The sequence below is a fragment of the Ambystoma mexicanum genome, chromosome 8 (assembly GCF_040938575.1).
Source record: "Ambystoma mexicanum isolate Mex_15411 chromosome 8, UKY_AmexF1_1, whole genome shotgun sequence".
Classification (NCBI taxonomy): domain Eukaryota; kingdom Metazoa; phylum Chordata; class Amphibia; order Caudata; family Ambystomatidae; genus Ambystoma; species Ambystoma mexicanum.
In genome coordinates, this window is record NC_090929.1 from 425,710,637 (window position 1) to 425,734,885 (window position 24,249).

The 24,249-nt window shown below is 47.4% G+C and overlaps 1 protein-coding gene across 2 annotated transcripts in view; it reads left to right on the forward strand.

The window, feature by feature from the left end:
- The first annotated feature begins 341 nt into the window (after nt 1–341).
- Nucleotides 342–24,249, forward strand: part of MASP2 (MBL associated serine protease 2) — a 345,387-nt gene continuing 321,479 nt past the window's right edge. For both annotated transcript variants that reach the window (XM_069609941.1, XM_069609942.1), the window contains exon 1: nt 342–429. In XM_069609941.1, coding sequence (XP_069466042.1) covers nt 425–429 — 5 coding nt within the window. In that variant the 5' untranslated portion in view covers nt 342–424. The remainder of the gene's footprint in view (nt 430–24,249) is intronic.

Genomic DNA, 24,249 nt, shown 5'->3' on the forward strand with positions numbered 1-24,249 from the left:
AAACGACCTTCAACATAATTATTAAACTTTTACTGTAATCCTGCTTCATAATCGGCCTTCCTAGTTGTTTGTTACTCATAATGTCTTTTATAATAATAATTGTACACGTATTGTTTTATTTTACTGTAAAACGCACCTTCTGTGGTGCAATTTAACATTGTGTTTAGGTAGTTCACCTTCCGTTAGTTAGGTCGGATCACGCCTATCAACCTCCGCGTTCAAATTCACAAGCATCCCAGGTATGTGTACCCTTTCTCCCTCCCGCCCCCGTGTACACGCACGTAGGGAGTGGGTTGGGGCATACGTGGGTCATTTCCCAAACTTCAGGCCCGGCCCTCTGAACTCAGGGCTGGGAGCCAAGCGCTCTGTAAACCAACAGAGCAAAGGTGAGAGAACGGCAAAGAGACGCAGCGACAGGAGCAGCATGGGGTGAGTGGGGTGCATCTAGGGTAAAGTGGGGGCTCACGCCAGGGTATAGGGGAGAGGGGACACGCACAGGCCCCGGAACCGTGCCACCTGGGTACACCAGAGAAGGGGAGCAGCGTAAAGAGGCTAACAGCAGCAGCATGGGGTGAGTGAGGAAAACCTGGCAGGTCACTGGGGCAAACGTTGTGGCACCACGGCGGAGAATGGCAATCCCAGTTTCCGGCATGGGGCTATCGTACCCCAGAGAGGGTAAACACAGTTCAAAAGGTCGCGAGGCAGGAGCAGCATGGCGTGAGCGTCGGAACACCTGGGTGTGGGAGGGATATTGGGAAATTCCGATGCGCGAGAGGGCAATGGTGGCATGCATACGGAATAGACCAAGTGCTACACCTGCGGGGGCAGAGAGGGCGGGGTGCATTAATGCCTCTGGGAACCATTGTCCAAAATGGAAACACTATAGAGTGATAACAGAACCGCGACAGCGGGAGGAAGTCGCTCACTGTCACTGGGTTGAATGCAGGACCACTGCAGGGGGAACGGGAGAGTGACCCCGGCGCAGTGGCAGATTTAAGGAAGGGCCCGTGCACAATACAGCAAGCATTAGCAATGCCTAAGTGTGTACTTTTGGTTAGGCATGGGAAAGGCACTTGCAAGGAACTGCCATAGTGGTATCAAGTAGCCATTGATGGTAGCCAGTGAATAAAATGGTGCGAGTACCTGGGCATCTAATTACAGTGCCTGGCACATGCCTAATACTTATACACAAGCCAAAAATGTTGGCTTTGCCAATGCTTGTTTTTAACAGAACTTAAGTGAAGGACATGCATAGTGCTTATAAATCATGTGGCTGAAGGCAGACCTGGTTAAGACATTGTTATTTATTGCACCAGTAGCATGTTTACAGCTCCAATCACGTCATTGGGTCATTACAAGGTTGCCAAACGGACCTACCGCTAGCTGCGTCTGATATCCCGGTATTACCAACATTTAGTATTCTGGTGCCAGTAATGGCGGTCCTTCCCCATTCCATGGAGTCTCATGGAGGGGATGGCAGGTATTACCGGCACCAGTAATACTGGCTGTTTTTTGCCAGCGGGGGTCTGATTTACCTCCAGCTCTTGGCTGGAGGTATATCAGGTAACCGCCACCAGCAAAATTGTAGTTTGGCAGTGTGGGAAAAGTTGCAATAACGGAATTACAGTCACTTTTCCCACACCACCAAACATGTAATGACTAACTCTCAGAGGACTGCTTTGAAAAAACACTTGCAGGTCCTTTAAGTGCAAAGTTTGGTGGTAAGGCTTGATTCAAGCAAGCTCAAAGAGTTCCCATGAGAGAACTAGGTGGGTATAGCCATAGGGATCAGCATGGCCATGGGCAGTCAATGGGTGGGCAAAAAACCAAAAAATACCTACAAGTTTAGTGCCCCTCCTCATATACCATTTCTCCCTAGCTGTACTCTAATGCAATAGTTTTGACTTATAGGTGGCGCAAGCACCACCTAATATCCCAAACTGAAAAGGCTCCCAGTGGTTTTGGAGGTAGGGCAAGTGATGGGAAGAGTCTTGTGGGCTGAGTTTGAGTATCGTACCTTTTTTTTGTTTTGGTAATGTTTCATTTTGACTCGGAGCGTTGGGAAGTCGATGTTTAGGCTGCAAATCCATGTGTCTCCTCGCCAAGTCTTGCTGAGTACTGCTGCCACCTTCTGCCTATGAAGACGGAAAATAATAGTGTCAACATAGGCTTAAACTAAGATGCACAATAAATGACCAGGAAAAAAACGCCCTCCAAGTAGTTTAGAACGGTTACCAGACATTTGGTCGAAAAAAAAGGTCGACAAGACAAATGGTCGACACCATTTGGTCGAAAACCAAATGGTCAAATTTTTTTTATTTTTTATTTTATTTATTTATTTTTTTGGGGGGTCCCTTTTTTTTCTAAAAAACCCTTTTTCCCTAAACGAAAACCTAAAATATATATATATATATAAAAATAAAAAAAAAATCGACCATTTGGCTTTCGACCAAATGGTGTCGACCATTTATCCTGTCGACCTTTTTTTTTGACCAAATGTCTGGACACCGTTTAGCACAACTAAAAACGGAAACAAAACTGCAATCTATTAACATATCTTGCAAACAAACCATGAGACAGGGTTCGTGCTGTAAAATACGTTTTTGTCTTACATTTTTCCTCTGTCTCTTGAATAAATAACATTTCAGCTGAGTGGTGAAATATGTCATCTCCTTTTCAAAGCCAAACGTTCCGGATTTAATCCGAAGTGTGCTATGGTTAGAATGGCAGGCTGGCAGTAATAGGACAGATCTCAGAAGTATATTTTAACCATTCCCAAAGTAAATATATTTCGATGCCCAAACAGGATTGGCGATTTTGCATTTTGCATGGGGGCAATGGAGTGGTGCTGTGTCTTAAAAATGAAACACATGTTGCTGAGAAGAGTAAAGAAAAGGGGAAAGCAACACTGCTGTGGTCTTCAATCAAGGATGTCTCTAGCAAATTTGTTGGGGGCGGGGGTGACACACAATGAGAGCAGGCTCCTTGCCTAATGTATGGGATATATTTCTATTTGTAATCTTACAGACATTTATCAAACATTTTGTGTTAAGTGCACTTATAAAACACAGACGGTCAATAGGGCCTCAGCGCTGTGGAACTGATGCTATGGGAGTACTGACGATCGACAGCTCACCATTTCAGCACTGAGGATTTTGCAGTACTGAACATCGCCAGTTTGCCAGTTCAGGACTTGGGAACTGAGGATATGGGAGCATTGAGGATCGACAGGTCACCAGCTGAGCACTGAGGAACGTTGACTATGGTAGAATTGTGGGTTAACAGCTTGCCATTTCAGCACTGAGGATATGGGAGCACCGATGATCGACAGCATGCCAGTTCGGTGCTCAGAAACAGAAGACATGAGAGGATTGAGGAGTGTCAGCTCGCTAACTCAGATTTGAGGATTTGGCAGCACAGATTATCAGTATCCCACCAGTTCCACACTGAAGAACTGAGGATATGGGAGCACTGTCAATCGACAGCTTGCCAGTTCAGAACTGGAGAACAGAGAATTTGGGAGCTTTGAGGATCGACAGCTCACCAGTTCAGCGCTGAGGAACAGAGACTATGGGAGCACTGTGGATTGAAAGCATGCCAGTTCAGGACTGGGGAACTGAGAATATAGGAGCATTGAGGATTGACAGCTTGCCAGTTCAGCACTGGGGAACTGTGGATATGGGAGCATTGAGGATTTGCAGCTTGCCAGTTTGGTGCTGAGGAACAGCGCTAAGGATATGGGAGTATTGAGGATTGAGGGCTTGCCACTTTAGCGCTGAGGAACGGAGGATGTGGGAGCATTGAAGATCGGAAGCTCACCAGTTCAGCACTGAGGATTCGGCAGCACCGAAGATTGACAGCTCTCCAGTTCAGCAGTGAGGATATGGCGGCATTGAGGATCAGTGCTGAGGACCTGAGACTATTGATGCACTGGCGATGGATAGCTTGCCAGTTCAGCACTGAGGATTTGGGAGCAGCATTGAGGATTGACAGCTTGCCAGTTAAGCACTGAGGATAAGAGAGCATTGAGGAGTGACAACACGCTAGGTCTGAGCTGAGGGATTGAAAATATGGAAACATAGAAGTTCAAAAGCTCGCCAGTTCAGCACTGAGGGACTGATGATCTGGGAGCTTTGAAGATCGGCAGCTCATCAGTTCTTCCCTGAGGAACTGAGGATCAACCGTTTGCCAGTTCAGCACTGAGGGTTTTGCGGCACTGACAATAAACAGCTCGCCAGGTCAGCACTGGGACTATGGGAGCATTGAAGATAGATAGCTGACCAATTCAGCACTGATGAATTGAAGCTATTGGATCACTGAGGATTGACAGCTCGACAGTTCAGCACTGAGGCAGAGAGGATATGGGAGCATTGAAGATAGAGAACTCACAAGTTCAGCACTGAGAAACGGAGTCTTTGGGGAGTATTGAGGATACACAGCTCATCAGTTTAGCACTGAGCATTTGGGAGCACTGGGAGGACTGAGGATTGAAAGCTCGCCAGTTCAGCACCGAGGACAAAAGAGCATTGAAGATTGACAGCTTTCCGGTTCATCATTGATGAACTGAGGATTGGGAAGCACTGAGGATCAGCAGCTCACCATTTCGGAGCTGAGGAACTGAGATTATGGGAGTATTGAAGATTGATAGCTTGCTAGGTCAACACTGAGGATATGGTAGCAATGTGGATCAACATCTTGCCAGTTCAGAACTGAGAAACTAAGGATATGGCAGCATTGAGAATTGACAACTTGTCAGCTCAGCACTGACGATATGCAAGCGCTGTGGATTGGCAGCTTGCCAGTCCAGCACTGGGGAACTGAGGATATGGGAGCACTGAGGATTGACAGCATGCCAATTCAGCGCTGAGGAACTGAGGAGATGAGAGCATTGAGGAGGGACAGCTCACTATCTTAGATCTGAGGGACTTAGGATATATGAGCACTGATGATTGACAGCTTGTCAGTTCATCAGCGAGGACATGGGAGCATTGAGGATTGACAGCTTGCCAGTTCAGCACTGAGAAACTGAGCATATGAGAGCATGGAGGAGTGACACCTTGCTAGCTCAGAGCAGAGGGACTGAGAATATGAAAACAGTTAGAACGTTCTCCAGTTCAGTGCTGATGATGTGGGAGCTTTGAGGATTGACAACTCGTCAGTTCAGCACAGAGGAACTGAGGATATTCAAGCATTGAGGATCAACAGCTCGCCACTTCAGCACTGAAAGTTTTGTGACACTGCGAATCGACAGTTTGGCAGTTCAGCACTGAGACTACAGGAGCATTGAGGACAGACGGCTCACAAATTCAGCGCTGTTGCATTGAAGCTATTGGAGCACTGAGAATTGACTGCTCGTCAGTTCAGCACTGAGGAACTGAGGATGTGGGAGCACAGAGGATAGATGATGGATTGACAGCTTGATAGGTCAGCATTGAGGCACAGAGGATATGGTAGTATTGAATATAGAGAGCTCACCAGTTTGGCATTGAGGAACTGAGTCTATGGGAGTATTGAGAATCGACAGCTCATCATTTCAGCACTGAGGAACTGTGGATGTGGGAGCATTGAGGATTGACAGCTCACCAGTTCAGCACTGAGGATTTGGGAGCATGATGAACTGAGGATACAAGAGCATTCAAGATTGACAGCTTGCCAGTTCAGCATTCATGAACTGAGGATTTGGGAGCATTGAGGACCTACAACTCGCATGTTCAGCACTGAGGATTTGGAAGCACTATGGATCAACAGCGCACCAATTCAGCGCTGAGGAACAGAGAATACGGGAGCACTCAAGATCGACAGCTTGCCATTTCAGCACTGAGGATACGGAAGCACTGTGGATCGACAGCCTGCCAGTTCAGAACTGGGTAATTGAGGATATGCTGCATTGAGGATTGACAACTTGTCAGTTCAGCACTGAGGATATGGAAACACTGTGGATTGACAGTGTGCCAGTTCAGTGCTGATGAACTGTGGAGATGTGAGCATTGAGGAGGGACAGCTCACTAGCTCAGAGATGAGGGACTGAGGGTATAGGAGCATTGACGACTGACAGCTTGCCAGTTCAGCACTGAGGATTTGGGAGAATTGAGGATTGGCAGCTCGGCAGTTCAGCACTGAGGATACGAGAGCATTGAAGATTGAAAGCTTGCTAGTTTAGCATTCATGAACTGAGGATTTTTGGAGCATTAGGATCTACGACTCGCCAGTTCAGCATTGAGGATTTGCAAGCACTGAGGAACAACAGCTCACTAATTCAGCACGGAAGAAAAGAGCATAGGGGAGCATTGAAGAATGATAGCTTGCCAGTTCAGCACTGAGGGTATGGGAGCACTATGGATTGACAGCTTGCCAGTTCAGAAGTGGGTAACTGAGGATATGGCAGCATTGTGGATTGACTACTTGCCAGTTCAGCTCTGAGGGATTGAGGAGATGAGGAGATGAGAGCATTGAGGAGGGACAGCTCACTATATTAGAGCTGAGAGACTGAGGATATAGGAGAACTGAAGATTGACAGCTTGCCAGTTCAGCACTGAGACCCTCAAGATATGAGAACATTGAGGAGTGACACAATTCTAGCTCAGAGCTGAGGGACTGAGAATATGAAAACATTGCAGATTGAAAGTTCACCAGTTCAGTGCTGAGGACTGATGATATGGGAGCGTTGAGGACTGACAGCTCGTCAGTTCAGCATTGAGGAACTGAGGATATTCAAGCATTGAGGATTGACAGCTTGCCACAGCACTGCGGATCGGAAACATGACAGTTCATCAGTGAGACCATGGGGAGCATTGAGGATAGACAGCTCACAGATTCAGCACTGATGAATTGAAGCTATTGGAGCACTAAGGATTGACAGCTCGATAGGTCAGCATTGAGGCACAGAGAATATGGTAGCATTGAAGATAGGGAGCTCAACAGCTCAGCGCTGAGGAACTGAGTCTATGGGAGTATTGAGAATCAACAGCTCATCAGTTCAGCGCTGAGGAACTGTGGATGTGGGAGCATTGAGAATTGACAGCTCGCACGTTCAGCACTGAGGATTTGGAAGTACTCAGGAACGACAGCTCACCAATTCAGCGCTGAGGAACAGAGAGCATATGGGAGCATTGCAGATTGACAGCTCTATAGTTCAGCGCTGAGGCACAGAGGATATGGGTGCATTGAAGACAGAGATGACACCAGTATGGTACTGAAGAACTGAGTCTATGGGAGTTTTGAGGATTGACAGCTCGTCAGTTCAGCACTGAGGAACTGTGAATGTGGGAGTATTGAGAATCAACAGCTCATCAGTTCAGCACTGAGGAACTGTGGATGTGGGAGCATTGAGAATTGACAGCTCATAAGTTCAGCACTGAGGATGTGGAACTACTCAAGGAACGACAGCTCGCCAATTCAGCGCTGAGGAACAGAGAGAATATATGGGAGAATTGCAGATTGACAGCTTGCCAGTTCAGCACTGATGATATGGGAGCACTGTGGATTGACAGCTTGCCAGTTCAGCACTGAGGATATGGGAGCACTGAGAATCGACAGCTTGCCAGTTCAGCTCTGAGGAACTGAGGAGATGGGCGCATTGAGGAGTGACAGCTTGCTAGCTCAGAGCTGAGGGACTGAGAATATGGAAACATTAAAGATCGAAAGTTTGCCAGTTCAGTGCTGAGGAACTGATGATGTCGGAGCTTTGAGGATTGACAGCTTGTCAGTTCAGCACTGAGGAACTGAGTATATATGAGCATTGAGGATCGACAGCTCGCCACTTCAGCACTGATGGTTTTGCGGCCCTGAGGATCGAAAGCTTGCCAATTAAACACTGGGACTATTGGAGCATTGAGGATAGACAGCTCACAAATTTAGCGCATATGAATTGAAGCTGTTGGAGCATTGCAGATTGACAGCTCTATAGTTCAGCGCTGAGGCACAGAGGATATGGGTGCATTGAAGACAGAGATGACACCAGTATGGTACTGAAGAACTGAGTCTATGGGAGTTTTGAGGATTGACAGCTCGTCAGTTCAGCACTGAGGAACTGTGAATGTGGGAGTATTGAGAATCAACAGCTCATCAGTTCAGCACTGAGGAACTGTGGATGTGGGAGCATTGAGAATTGACAGCTCATAAGTTCAGCACTGAGGATGTGGAACTACTCAAGGAACGACAGCTCGCCAATTCAGCGCTGAGGAACAGAGAGAATATATGGGAGAATTGCAGATTGACAGCTTGCCAGTTCAGCACTGATGATATGGGAGCACTGTGGATTGACAGCTTGCCAGTTCAGCACTGAGGATATGGGAGCACTGAGAATCGACAGCTTGCCAGTTCAGCTCTGAGGAACTGAGGAGATGGGCGCATTGAGGAGTGACAGCTTGCTAGCTCAGAGCTGAGGGACTGAGAATATGGAAACATTAAAGATCGAAAGTTTGCCAGTTCAGTGCTGAGGAACTGATGATGTCGGAGCTTTGAGGATTGACAGCTCGCCAATTCAGCGCTGAGGAACAGAGAGCATATGGGAGCATTGCAGATTGACAGCTCAATAGTTCAGCGCTGAGGCACAGAGGATATGGGTGCATTGAAGACAGAGATGACACCAGTATGGTACTGAAGAACTGAGTCTATGGGAGTTTTGAGGATTGACAGCTCGTCAGTTCAGCACTGAGTAACTGTGGATGTGGGAGCATTGTAGGATGAACAACTCGCCAGTTCAGCACTGAGGATTTGGGAACACTGAGGATCAATAGCTCGCAAGTTCAGTGCTGAAGAACTGAGGATATGGGAGCATTAATGAGTGACAGCTCACTAGTTCAGAGCTGAGGCACTTAGGGTATGGAAGCATTGCCCAAGGCAGCCAATCAAAAAGCTTTCTTGCAGCAAAGCCCACATCTGAAGTTAGTTTTACCATTTCACATCAATTGATCAACCCACTCGATTGTAAAAGAGGCAGGCAGTCCTGGGAGATGTGGGAGTTGGATAAAGACATAGCAGATTATCACATGATATAGAGTCTAGGTAGAGAGAAGAAGAGAGGAGGAGAAAGGGAGAGCAAGAAAGAGGAAAAGAGGATGAAGATGGTCTGAAAGAGAGGCATAGGAGGAGAGTAGGTAGAGCTAACATCAGTGGCATAGTACAACATTTTGGGTCCCCCCTGCGAGCCATGCTGAGCACCCCCCCCCCCTGAGCTTGACAACAAATTGTGATTCGCACCACACTATTGTCCGTCCTAGACTACGACACTTGAGCAATACACCCAATCATGCTGCTGCAGGGGCACCCCACACACTGCACTGGAAGAAAGATATAAATATTTGTTTTAATGCAAATGCATTATACAGCATATTTTCGGAAGAAAATGGCTAAAAAGCCAGTGAGTTTGCAGTTGTTTTGTAGAGTAACACAAATCCAAAAATCCAATACATGCAAGTCACCAACAGTGCACAGGAACATTAATACTTTAATTAATGCAATGCTTTACTACTAAAGCTGTCATTCCACAATGAAAACATGTCCAATTGGCTGCACAATGTAAACCAATCTAGACACGTAATAACATATTACAGTAAAAAATATCATGCCACGTTAAGACATACCTAAAATGCCAGTCGTAGCAATAACTCTTATTATGGTTATTTTATCACAGATGCCCAGAAAAATACATAATGCCACAGTAAGAAACAGCTAGATTGGCAGCACCCAAATGCTAGTCTAGCCAGGTAACTACACTTAGCAGGATTGCTTTATTAGAAATGCCCAGTTAAACAAAAAAAGTCAAGCCAAATTAAGAAATGACTAGACTGGCTGCACCAACATGTCTGTCTAGCCACTAATAACACATATAATGCCTGCTTAGCCTTGACATGGATGGCCATTATGATTTAGCACACAATCCCCTCCCCTCACCCCCACACTTCCCCTCTCCCTCCCATACCCTACCCAAAACCCCAAAATCAGCTCCTCTGCCCAGAATTACCTCCACATCCCTCTTCCTTCTCCCAGTGCTTACGTATGAGGCACCCTGGCTCATAAGTACTGGGATGAGGAAGAGTGGGAATAGGAATAATGAAGATTACAGGTACCTAAGCCAGGCATTACCTCCATGTCCCTCTACCTCATCCCAGTACTTGTGTATGAGGCAAAGTGACTCATACACAAATACTGGGATGAGGAAGAATAGGGCTAGGAGTAATGAAGATTATCAATACGTAATCTAGGCATCAAACAGAAGCACACACACAATTCACCATACACTCACACACTCCCAGCCAGGCAGCCACCCATACATCATGCATTCACACACATTACATTATATACATATACACAAACACACTTACATGCACACACACATTTAAATAATATATATTTTCTTACCTTATTGAATCCGGTGGCGCAAGGAACGGGGCCTTTTGCTTCCTGCAGCAGCCATGAACGCTTGTTCCCATCATTTGCAGAGGATGTGGAGGCCTCCATGTTATGGGGTGCGGGGTGGGAGCTCCCGGGGACTTAAAAAAAAGAGTTTGTTTTTTAAGTCACTCTGCCTTCATAAAGAAATTATTTCCGTTACGCTTTTTGAAGTCCGAGGGGGCCCCCTCCCAGGACATCTGACAGTGGTCCACCCCGCACTGGAGGGGCTGCAGAGCCCCTACTATGCCAGTGGCTAACATCAGTAAGTCGGGGAGAGGAAGAGATGAAAAAACAGCAGAGGAGAAGAGAGACAGTGGAGAGAACACCAATAAGGGGAGAAGTGAAGGAGCTGAAAGTGGAGGAGAAAGAAGGTGGGAAGAGCACCAGAAAGAGTGAGACAAGAGGAGGCGCTAGAGAAATAGGGGAGTGCAGAAGAGATGAAGGAATCATCAGGGAGAGGAGGAGTTGACAGATGAGCCAAGGAGTGGTAGCAAGAGACATAGCAGATAAAGAAGGAGCTAGACAGAAGAGAAAGTAGAGGAGTAGTCGCTAAGGGGGTGAAGCGAGCCAGACTATATTGCTGTGGAACACTGAGAAAGAAAGGAGGGGAGACAATCAGACATAGGAGGAAATGAAAGAGTCAATCCATAGAGGAAAGGAAAGGAGGGATGACAAAATAGAAGTATAAAGGGAAGTGTTGTGGGAGATCCACAGTGAGGGATGGCCTTCCGGCACCAGGATCGCGGCACCACAATAATCCGACAGAGCCGGCAGCTTGCTCTCTAACCTCTTTCGTTATTACCATCTTAACACGTACTGCATTTACCCCGCCCTCCCTCGTCACTTGTCTCCCTGCCACCCACCTCCCCTGTGTCCCGGAACAAGAGTGTCAACATGACATCCCCCCCACAAATTAAACAGTTACCCAACAGGGGTTCCACACAAACTCGTGGTTCGTCAGCCCATCTCTTCGATGAGGCGTCGAGGCTTGTTTCTTGCTCTCTCTTATCTCGATCCTGTCCTTTCCACATACCTCTGTCCCCTGGACTAGAAGCATCTCACTCTTCTTGATCACCTTGATAAGGGTCATCTGACATGTATTCATCGGATATTTCAATTGTTCCACTTAGCCTCCTTGGTCTGTCTAGGGGAAACATCTTGAAGTGCGAGGAGTATCGGGTGATCTGTCCTTTGTGCCCATGAGCCGTGATCATGGAGCCCTTCTTTTCCATGATGATCAGGGGTTCCTCTTGGATGGCTGCCGTGTGCTTGTGTGTCCGCTGTTGTTTCACGGTTATGATTCCTCCCACTTCCAGCTGGGGTCCTCGAGCTTTCCTGCAAACGTCAGCATATTCTTTCATTCGATTTTTAGCTGCTCGATCGCGTTCCCTAAATTTGACGTCATGTTGCTGTTCACCCTCCTGAGGGCTGGCCTGAGGTACTCTGGTCCTGATGTCTCTCCCAAACATCTGCCTGGTATTCCCTGTGGTGCTGTGTGGCGTGCTCCTGTAGTCTCTTAGTAACTTGTGGAGCACCTGTTCATATGGCTGACCCGTAAGCCGGGCCACTTGTACCGCCCTCTTGAGGTTGGCCATGAAATGTTCGATCATGCCATTTGCCTGCGGGCAGAGTGGTGTGATTTTATGGTGGTGCAACCCCATGTATTTACTGAACCCCACAAAATCTTGACCATTGAACGGAGGCCTGTTGTCTGTCTTCACTTTCCTGGGGATGCCATATGCCATGAATATGCGGTCCATTACAGGGATAATGTGACAAGTAGCTGTTGAGGACACAATTTGGCTTCCGTATCTGGATTATCTGCAGTATTCATCCATGATGGCTAATACATATCTTCCCCTTTCAACTGGTCCAAAGAAATCAGCGGCCACTGCCTCCCATTGCCTTCGGGTAATTCTGACATCCGAAGTGGTTCGGGGTGTCGGCTGGTTGTGATGAGCCAACAAGTGGGGCACTGCTTCTGGAGCTCCTCCAACATGGCGTCTAGTTGTGGAAACCACAACTTTTGATGCAACGTACATTTCGTGGAGACCAAACCTCGGTATACTTCATGGGCTAGCTCCACCACCTTCCTTTTTCAGTGATGCTCGAATCACCATTTTGTGACCCTTCAGTAGCATGTTATCCTTGGAGAGAGCCAGCTCCTCCTTTACTTGCAAAAGTCTGTCCATCTCCTGCCGTACATCCTCCGATGCAAGGCAACCTCTTTCTTTGGCTCTCCTCCACTGGCCTGATCTGAGCCTTTCACACACTATTTGGTATCCCCGGTCCACTTTCATCTCCTGGGATAAGTGTGCTGGTTCAATGCGTTTGGGTATTGCCTGTTGGATCAGGTAATGGAGGTTAAGGGGCGCAGCCATTTCTTGGATGTTGGGACAGTTCTCTTCCTTTCCTGGCCTGTGTACTATCTCAAAAGAGTAGTCCTGCAGCATGAGCCCCCACCTCGCAATGCCTGTGGGTTGCCATAGAGAAACAGAAGAGCCTAATGGTCAGTCACCACCTTGAACAGTTTGCTGTAAAGAAAGAGGTGAAAATGTTCACACGTCCACACCACTGCGAGGCTCTCCTTCTCTGCTTGAGAATATGCCTGTTCTGTCGCTTAGAGGCTTCTGCCCGCGTATGCAACTATGTGGGTCTCCGTCAGACCAGTTGGGTCGATTTGAGCTAGGATAGTCCCCAGCCCCACTGGGCTTGCGTCCATGGTTAACTCTGTTTTGCGGTCAGAGTCATAGTAGGACATGTTTTCTGCTCGAGCTAATCTTTCTCAAATCATTGTGAAGGCATGTTGGCATTCTTCTGACCATTTGAATCCTGCGTTCTGCTTGGTCAGTGCCCTGAGAGGCTCGCTGACCGTGGCAAAGTCTTGGATGAACAGTGTGCAGTAAATGGTGAAGCCCAGGAAGGAGCTTAGTTCTGAGACGTTGGTCAGTGGTGGTATCTCGTTGAACGCAGTGACTATGTCGAGGTCAGGTGTCATGCCATTTTGAGAGAAGACGTGGCCGAAGAACTTCAATGGGCCTTTCCTGAACTCGCACTTTTCCTGGTTCAGGGTAAGGTTGGCGGTCTCCAGTTCCATGCACACCCTGGCCAATGGTTTGTCGTGCTTTCCCACATCAGTTCCAAACACCAGAATGTCATCACTATAGTTTATACAGTTGGTATGTGTTTTTATCACATTATGGATTTCCGCCTGAAAGATCTCTGCTGCAGAAGTTACACCGAAAATCAACCTTTTATACCTGTACATTCCCAGGTGTGTGTCAAAAGTTGTGATGTTCAGGCTCTTGGGACTCAGTACCAGTTGATGGTAACACTTTTGCAAGCCCAGTTTGGAGAAAACCTTGACTCCATTTAGCAAGTGTATCATATCGGTGATATGTGGTGCCATGTGTCTTTCCCTTAGAATGGCTTGGTTGGGCCTTCTCATATCCACACACAGCCGGATGGCATTGGATCCCTTCTTCGGCACTGGAACGATGGGCGGGACCCATGGCCGGTTCTATGATATCCTGTTCTATGAGTTTATAGAGCTCATCTTCGGCTTTCCACTGGATGTTCACCAGTATGCTCCTATAGTGTTGCGCTATTGGACAAATGTCTTCGTCAATGTGCAACTTGGTTTGCCTGGTATGTAGTTTCCCTATCCCTTTGAAAAGATTGGGATACAGTGCCTTTATCATGTGCACTGGACTAATGTATTTGTGCACCATGAGTTTATACAGCACCTGTTTTAGGCCCATGTCAATGGCTGTCTTAAAGCTAATTATGCAGCCACTCTTGATTTCTGTCGTCAGCACGTGTAGGAGCACCCTTTTCGATTGTCCCATGTAGCAGCATGTTCCCTCGAATTGTCCTAGGCCTTTGAGGGGAGTTGTAGCTCTACGTGGGTATATGTCGACTGTTGCTGGATTCAGTTTTCGGGCTCGTGGTAGTACCTTGTATATCTGTTCACTGATTACGTTCACTGTAGCCCCTGTGTCTATTAGGAATTCTGTGGGTCTTTCATTCAGTCCCATAATTAACTTTGGGCTGTGTTCTGTTGCTGCTGCATTGGCCAGGGGGTAGACGTAGCCCATCTTTCGCTGTTCGCTTCCTGAGGAGCTGATGTCAGACTCCAAAGGGGTCTGTTCCACTAGGTAGCGCACGTGACTCCTGGATCTGCGCTTGGGTCTTGTGCGGGTGACGTACCTCCTTCTTTCTCTTCGTTCTCTCCTGTGCCTGTTTTCTCTGGATTTGGTCTCCTTCAGCTCAGCTTCATTGGGTCTTTGCGGGGGATGTGGCATTGCCCCCGATGCATGTGGCATTGGAAGAAGGGGTCTGGGTTTGTATCAGGGAGCACACTCCCTTCCTCTGTCTTGCCCTCTCTCGCTTGTCAGACGACACACTGATTTGAAATTTCCTTCCTCACCATCTATGGCCGATCGCTGGGCATGTTCCCTCATGTGGATATTCATCCCACATCTGAAACAGAAGGGTTCTTCATGTCTTCTCTCCTGCTGTAACCAGTGTATGGATTCTACGGGTGCTGTGGTGTTAAAACTTTCAACCTGTGAGTCCACTGCCCTTTCTATCCTTGCGAGCATCAGTATTTCATCGAACGTGCAGGCTTTTTGTAGTAGTTTCCCCCTGAATGTCTGGGACTCACATCCTGCGATGATTTGGGAATGCAGGGCTTCTGTTTTGGAGTAATTCGCGAAGTCAGAGTGCTTCATTTTAATCCGCAGCCGCATGACATAGGCATCCATGGTCTCACCCTTCGCCTGTTTCGTGCTGTGGAATAGGTGGTGCTCATAGTCCACATTGCTGTGTGGGGTGAAATATGGACGTGGCGGGCATCTCGTCGATGATGTCTCGTGTCTCCGCCTCCAGTGCCAGTTTAAGTAGGCATTTTCTTCATCAATGGGCTCCCTGGCCCCCATGTATAGATCAAAGTCCCTTATCCATCTGGCCCACCTCGGCCCCATATTACTTGTGTCTGCTACATCAAAAGCCCCAGGCATTTATACTGCAAGTGAGTCTGGTAGTCTATATGGGGCAGTAGTTTATGGGATATTTGGGCCCCGTGCCTGTATGTTCTGGGCCGCATCCTGGGGGCACTCCTGGTCAGACATTGTCTTTTGACGACTGTCCTCCCCCACTCTGTCAACACGGCCGCCTTATAAGGCACAAACACTGTGGTACCATCCTGGCACTGTGCATGGCTTCAGGGGAGTGAACGTGTCAATGGATGGCCGCCTTTAGGCACAAGCACCATCACGTGTCTTCCCCTCACTCCCCTCACTCATCAGTATGCAAGTTTCCTGCACCGCCGCGGGCCGATCCTCCTCGACCGTCGTAATGTGACTTTCCTTCTTTGGGTGGGGCACCTCTTTCACTGACACGGCCTGTGCAGGTCTCTGCTGTCCTGGCCTTGCTGCTTCAGGTCTCTCTCTCTCTCTGGGCGGGGCACCGCCATCACTGTCACGGCCCGAGCAGGTCTCTTCTTTCCATGCCTTGCAGCAGCACTTCTCACCGCTGCACCCAGGGTTCTTGCGCTGACAGCACAACCTCGTCATCAGTGTTGTGGTGGATCCCCAGTGAGGGATGGCCAGCCAGCACCAGGAACTCGGTGCTGCAATAATCAGACGGAGACGGCAGTTTGCTCTCTAACGTCTTTCTTTATTGCCATCATAACACATACTCTTTTACCCTGCGCTCCCTCGTCACTTCCCTCCCTGTCTCCCGCCTCCCCTTTGCCCCGGAACAAGAGTGCCAACATGACATCAAGTGAGTTTGCTGAAGCTGGGTTTTTGAAGAGACTCCCGACTTGCTGGATGAGGGTGAGCCAAGACACTCTTGCCCCAATGCAATACTATCCAGGAACATAAAGAGTTAAACAACTGGCCACATCCTGACGACTGGAGGCCGAACAGTGGGTGTGCCAAAGGTATCTAGGAGAAGAAGTCACAAGAAAGACACAACTGTCAAGAAAGAAGTGTGGTGCCCTTAAAACCCTAGCCTAGATACTTTGAGTGATACTTTGATTACAGCCACATAGACAGAACCTAATGGAGAGAAGGACTGATAATTACGGTCCTGACAGGAAGGTATATTTCTTTTTTTTGGTTCTTTACCTCTGCTGTGAGTCATCTGTTGAATCCTCAGCCTCTGACAAAACTCAACCGCACAACAATTTGTGGTGCCCATTCAGGTAACTCTGCCAGCTGTATATGACAGTTGCAGAAGATTATATGGTGCCCATTATATAGTGTGGAGGGGGGGGGGGGTGAAGCTCCCCCCAATATATAATTCTCAAACCAACACATGATACCAGCAGAATACCCTCAGCCTAAACACATAGCCAATCCTAAAGCAAGGCATGGCCTCAACACCCACACCGACAGTTTGTGACTAATGCTACATAATCACTGGAAAAAATCTGAAAAATCAGAGTTAGTCAGAGGGGTCCGGCAAGCCACTATAATGCCGAAGATGAATTTGAAGTTGCTAAAAGTTTTACCCGTATTGGACTGACATTTTTATGTCTGTCTATAAATCTTTGTCTTGGGAAATAAATCTCGGGCAGAAAATTGCTACATCCCTGCACTCCTCCGTACCTGATGGACCTATTTTGTAAAATGTTCTTGTAACCAGGTAGGCGTAACTTGAGGCCAAACTGCTAAGAGCCAGCCAGCAAAACCTCTGTAATGTAATGATCTAAAGCTAGAGCCACAATTAAATCAGGAATCAAAAATCTATTATGTTAATGTTATGGGGTCTTGTATCTCACACTGTTGCCACTTGTATGGTCTCTTGGCGCTGTGGCGGATCTGCAATGGAAGGAGGGATGGGGGGGGTCTGTTAGTGGAATTGAGAAGGAGAAGTGCAAGAGAGCTTTATGCTGCTGGCAGCTTCCGTTCGGTGAGTAAGCAGAATGGTGAGTGTTTTGTATGGTTCGTTAGTAGTAACACATTTCCTACCCCCATCAATCCATCTAGGTGCAATAAATCTCTTGTCCCCAACACTCCTAAGTGTAGATACATTTCTTGCCCCAACAATCTATCTGAGTGCGCCACATTTCCTACCGCCAACAATCCAGCTAAGTGTGAATTTTTTCCTACCCCAATCAATCCATCTAAGTGTGATACATTTCCTAACCCCAACAATCCATCTAGGTGCAATACATCTCTTGTCCCCAACACTCCATCTAAATGTGATACATTTCTTGCCCCCAACAATCTATCTCAGGGAGCCAAACCCAACACTATACAAATGATACAAAATGCCTATCTCAGGGCGAAGCAGGGATAAGGCTAATCAAAATAAACAGACCAGATGTACGATATGGCTAACCTATAGAATTAGGCCAGATGCAGAATATGGTTAATTTATACAAACTAAGTGCAACATGTGTCTTGATTTGTTGTATAAAGATCAAAACCTGATAATGATAGCTAACAAATCTGTAGTCCTTGCTGGCTATAAATACTTTGCAGAGGAAATATTGAGAGAATTTCATTTCTTGAGTATTTATTTGATCACAAATCTAGCTCTGACTAAAAAGATCTTATTCGAATGGGACTGGATTCTAACAATTCAAAAGATATACACTCATAAATTGTATCCAAGTCTTTTTGTCTTTCTGTATTAGATAAACTGATAGGTCAACTGCCTTATTACTTACATTGCAGTGCAAACAGCCAACACGTGTTTCGACACAGCCAATTTTTCAAGGCTGACAATCAATCAAAATGAGAACACTAAATAAATATATAGCCATTGTTTAGATGAAATAACATTATGAATAGAAATGCATGTATCGAGAGAAAGAAATATATATATATATATATATATATATATATATATATATATATATATATATATATATATATATATATATATATCTATACTGGTGGCAGAATGGGTATGCAGATAAGGATTACAAACGAGGCACAGGGGAAACATAAACTAATTTTTACAATGTTTACACTATAATTGAATTAAAATATCACTTTGTTTCTTTACTTTGTTTCTCCTCAATGAAACGTGCTTACTGCTATGCTTCAAAATATATGACATGCCTGTTGTTCTTGTCTGTACATGCGTGGAGCACCCTAATGCTGGTACATGCATATGCATTCAGTTTGTGCAATGAGGCCATTTGATTGTGTATTCGCCTTCCCATCACCCGTTGTAGCTTTGTGTTTATCGACTATTGAACACATTGGTATCAGTTAGTACCTTATTAAAATTGAGTATAGAACTCTAAATTAGCCGTAATCACATTGCATTGCATAGATGGAACTCGCCCTTATCTCAGAATGTAGGTCTGGGTTGGGTGGGGTGTTGCAATTTTACCAAGGCTAATTCTCCCAAGGTCAATTGTGAAAAGGTCAATTAGTATACATCCATCTGGAATGCTCAAGTCCATCATATCAGAGGCTGAGCATCACATCCCAAGTGTTATATTCCTAGCACCTCACTATTCTTAATATGTCTAAAGGGCATTGCGTCAGACAGACCCGACAGGCAACATTAGGATGTATTAACAGCCAGGCATCCCTGAATACTAATAGGGCTGGCATGGAATTATCCATATGTCAGGCTAGTTCCATAGGGAAGGGATGGAAAGGAAAAGTAAGAACACATGTCAGGACCCAGGGTCTCTGAATGTTTGGAATGGCTATACTGGAGTGAGTCACATCAGACATCCAACAGTTCCCTTCATTATTGGGCACGTAAACAAAGCCACCCAATTCATGGCTCCATCCAAACATTAACTCCCCCCATTATGTCTTAGTTACTTACCTGTAACTGTATTTCTCCAGCATTGGTATCTTTCATAGATTCAGATGCTTGAATATTCCCTGTCGTCAGACTGGGAATCCTCGGTGATAAATTAAATAATAATAATAATAATAATATATATTTTTTTAAATATATATATATATATATATATATATATATATATATATATATATACACACTGCCACCTAGCAGTGCATGTACATAGCCCATTATAGCCTATGAGCCACTTCATTGTGTAGTCCCTCCACCTCACTTTGGTCCTTTATGGCCCCAGCCAATGAGGTGGCAGGGCTTAAGCTCCGCCCCCGGCAGCCATCTTCAGATTTTGAACTGTAGAGATTACAGTATGATGGATGCCGAGCATAGGAGCAGCCACTCAGGGGAGGCGGGCGGGCGCATGTGAATCTATGAAAGATACCAATGCTGGAGAAATACAGTTACAGGTAAGTAACTAAGACTTCTCCAGCATTGGATCTTTCATAGATTCAGATGCTTGAATAGAATACCAAGCAGTTAAAACATGCCACCATAATAAACAGATATGCATAATTACAGAAAAACATATTTCTGATCAAACCTTTACCATGCAGCAACACAACGGTTACATACTTCGGGAAAGGTGGGAAAGGAGGCTGGTCCTACCTTACACAAAGAGATGGCGGAGCACTGCCTGTCCAACTGCAGTTTCTTTGTTGGTATCTTCAGTCAGGCAGTAGTGTTTCGCGAAAGTATGTAGAGTGCTCCAAGTGGCAGCTCTGCATATGTCTTTCAAGGCCACCTCTGCGTGGAATGCTGTTGACGCCGCCCTTCCTCTGGTGGAGTGAGCAGACGGCGGTCTAGTTAAAGGGTCGCCTTTCAACTGATGGCAGTGGGTGATGCAGGATGATACCCAGCGTGCCAGACTTTGTTTGGATATATGTTGGCCCTTGGTACGGCCAGAGAAGGAAATGAATAGCCGGTTTGAGGAGCGGAACTCCTTGGTTCTTTGCAAGTAAAACTTCAACACCCTAGAAACGTCTAGAGTGTGTAATGTCCTTTCCGCTTCCGAAGCGTGATTCTGGAAGAAGGTTGGTAACACAATGCACTCAGTGAAGGACATCTCCGAAAGTACCTTGGGGAGGAACTTCGGGTGAGGCCTTAAGATGACGCGGTCCTTCTGGAACAAGGTAAATGGAGGTTCCGAAGACAAAGCTTGCAACTCACTGATCCTTCTGGCCGATGTGATGGCTACCAGGAAGGATGTCTTTCAGGACAAGAATTTCATATCGCATCTATGTATGGGCTCGAAGGGAGGTTGCATGAGGGCCGTTAAGACGGTGTTGAGGCTCCAGCCCGGAACTGGTGTAGGTGTAGGCGGATAAGTACGCATCAGTCCTTTCAGGAAGATCTTGATCGCTGGTAAGGAGAGTAAGGCTTGCGTCTCCGCGGTTACTGTGTAGGCCGCTATGGCTGACAGATGGACCTTGATAGAGGACAGTGAGAGCCCTGATTTAGCCAGGTGCAACAAGTAAGGCAGAATTTGATCAACCGAGGCCGTGAGGGGATCGATCGCAGAGGTCTTGCACCATTTGGAAAACCTGGTCCATTTTCTGGTGTAGGTGAGTTGCGTGGACGGGGCTCTAGCGGCCCTGATGATATCCCAGCATTCTGATGGTAACTTTAGGTGCATTAGTTTACGCTGCTCAGGAACCATGCCTTGAGGGACAGGCTCCTCGGGTCGTGGTGGAGGACCTTGCGGTTCTGTTGTGTCAGTAGATATTGATGTGATCTGAGACGAATCGGGGTTTTGCAGGATAGATGTCTCAGCGTCGGGTACCAGGCTTGCCGTGCCCAATCGGGTGCAATAAGAATCAAGGAACAATCCTGTTCTTTCACCCTGCGAAGTACCCTCGACATGAGGGGAATGGGTGGGAAGGCGTAGAGGAGCTTCCCCGACCAATCCACTGAGAACGCGTCTCCCAGCGATTGGTGCTCGGGGTATCTTGACGCAAATCTCTTGCATTTTTTGTTGTTCCTGGTGGCGAAAAGGTCGATCTGCGGATGGCCCCATAAGGCAAAGATCTGTTGGGTTTCTTTTTCGTCCAGCTCCCACTCGTGTGACGCTGTGTATTCTCTGCTTAATCTGTCCGCTAGGACATTGTCCACTCCTGGAAGGTGCTCTGCCCTGATCTGTATCCCGTAGCGCAAGGCCCATGCCCATAGCTGTTGGGCTTCTTGCGACAGAATCTGAGACCTCGTGCCTCCCTGCTTGTTTGTATAGTGCATGGAGGTTGTGTTGTCTGTCTGGACTGTAAGAACTTGACCAGCTATAACCGGTAGGAAGGCTTTCAGCGCCAACCTTACGGCCCTGAGCTCCAACACGTTGATGTGGAGTTGGGACTCTTGTGCCGACCAAGATCCCTTGGTTTGGAGGTCCGCAAGATGAGCGCCCCAGCCTGATAAGGAAGCGTCCGTCCGCAGCAGGAGGGTCGATGTCGGTGCTTGAAACGGCATTCCCTGTAGAAGATTCCTCGGAGCGTTCCACCATCGAAGGGCCTTGTGCAACGTCGATGGAATCTGGACAATGTCTTCCCAGCATCCGAAAGCTTGTTTCCATTGGTGGTCCAGAGCTTCCTGAACCGGCCTCATGCAAAGCCTGCAGTTCGGTATGAGGAATATGCATGATGACATCATGCCCAATAGGGATTTGTAAGAGCGCACAGATGTTGTCTCTTTCTGTAGGAAGTTCGAAGTTAAGCGTAGAATCGCTGCTATTCTCTCTGTGGATGGTCTCACTCTGGGAATGCTGGAGTCTAGCTCGGCTCCCAGGAAGAGAGCTACCTTGCTGGGGACGAGGCAGGACTTCGTCTGGTTGATGGAGAAACCTAACTCTTTTAGGAGGTTGACCATCCTTGACACTGCCGAACGAGCCTTTGCAGCTGAACTTGCCTTTATCAGCCAATCGTCCAGGTATGGAAAAACGTTCGTTCCTGCTCTCCTGAGACTTGCCGCTACCGGTGCCAGGCATTTCGTGAAAACTCTTGGCGCCGATTTTAGGCCGAACTGAAGCACTTGAAACTGAAAGTGGAGCCCTCCCACTGTGAACCTGAGGAACTGCCTGTGTGCTGGATGGATCGGGATGTGGAAATAAGCATCCTCCAAGTCTAAAGTGGCCAAGAAGTCGTGCTTGTTTAACCAAGGTAGCACCCCTTGTAGAGCCACCATCTTGAAAGTTATGCGCTTGATGAACTTGTTGAGCGCCCTCAGGTCCAAGATGGGTCTCCATTGACCGTTTTTCTTTCTGACGAGGAAGAATCGGGAGTAAAAACCTTTTCCCCTCTGAGAATAAGGAACTGGTTCTACTGCTGCCTTCTGGAGCAGTTTTTGCACTTCGGACATGACCTGTTTTAGCATATGCACTCTGCGAGATGTTGGAGGCAGGGAAGGAGGTTGGTCCAGAAATTCTAAGGTGTGACCCTTTCGGATCACCTGTAACACCCATTTGTCCGATGTAATTGACCGCCAGCGCTGGAAAAACTGGCTCACCCTTCCCCCCACCGGGGCGTGGCAAAGGGGGGGGGAGATTGATCGTCAGTTCTGCTTGCCTTGCGACTTCCCTTGGGCGGAGCCACGTCTGCCTCTATGGGCGTATCTGTTGGATGACTGATATTTATTGCCTTGGTACGTGCCGCCTTGTGCTTTCTGACCATAGGAGGAGGAACGACTGTATCCCCTGAATTTGGAAGATGAACCTCTAAAGGGACGAAAAGACCGATGGTCCTTACTTTTGTCCTTTAAAGAACTGATGGCTCTGGCTGTGTCAGTGTCTGTCTTGATTGCTTTCAAATGGTCGTCTATCTTTTTCCCAAAAAGATCTTGACCGTCAAATGGCATGTCCAGAATCTGCGCCTGAACTTCAGGTCTAAAGTTAGTAGCCTTCATCCAGGCCTGCCTTCTGAGCACTGTACCGTGCGCCATTTGCCTGAAGCCTGATTCTGCCACATCAACTGCCGCGTCGATCATGTGATCCGATGTTGCTTCACCATCCGCGATAATGGATTTTGCCTCCTCCTGGAGCTCCGGTGGTAATTGTTTCGCCAAGTTAGACATGCGGAGCCAAAGCTCGCGATCGAATCGTGCGGTCATGGCCAGTGCATTACCCGCTCTGATTGTAAGTGATGCAGAAGATGAAACTTTCCTGCCCATGGCTTCCAATTTGCGTCCGTCCTTATCCGGTGGTGCCGACAAGGGTGAGGAGGGGTTGGCGAGTTTCTTTCTGGCCGCCACTGTAATAACTGAGTCCGGTTTCGTATGACCCCTTAAACAAAGCGGTGCCGAATCCGGAGCTTTATATTTCTTTTCTGGCCTGGACACCAACGCCGGAGTCGATAAGGGCGTAGATAGGATCTTGGATCCGGAATCCCAGATGGTATCGAGGAGGGGAATTGTGGTCACTGTCCTCCTTCGTTTGTCCCTGTGCTCATAGAGCACTGATTGCCTTTCCTCCGAAGAAACCTGAATTTTAAACAGTTCTGCGGCTTTACCTATTATGGTGTGGAAAGAAACGAGATCATCCGGTGGTGAGGCCTTGCCCGGCGAGTCTCTCCTCCTGGGCTTCTCGACGACGTAGTCATCCCAATCACTGTGTGCGTCTGGCTCCTGAGTTATTTCTCCTTCTTCTGGTTCCGAAAATTCACCAAAAGGATCCTCCTGCCAGTCTGATACCGAGATGGTGGACGGTACCATGGTGGGATCTACGTCCGGAGATCGCGGTCTGTGCGATGACTGTGGTGACGGGACCCTTGTAGGTGAAGCACTGTGGGTGCTGCTCCTCGGTCTTCGAGCAGGGGATCTCATCCGTTTTTGCGGTCTACTCCTGTAAGGAGAGCAACCCGATGTGCCTGGAATCGGGGATGGCTCTCTAGGAATGGGATTAATCGGAACTTGCTTCTCCCTTTGCCGTTTGTAAAATTCTTCTACAATCCTCTGCACGGATAACATGAGCACCGGGTCATGAGGATATTCGGATTCTCCCGTGGACGGGTGCCAAGGAGGGCTGTATTGTTT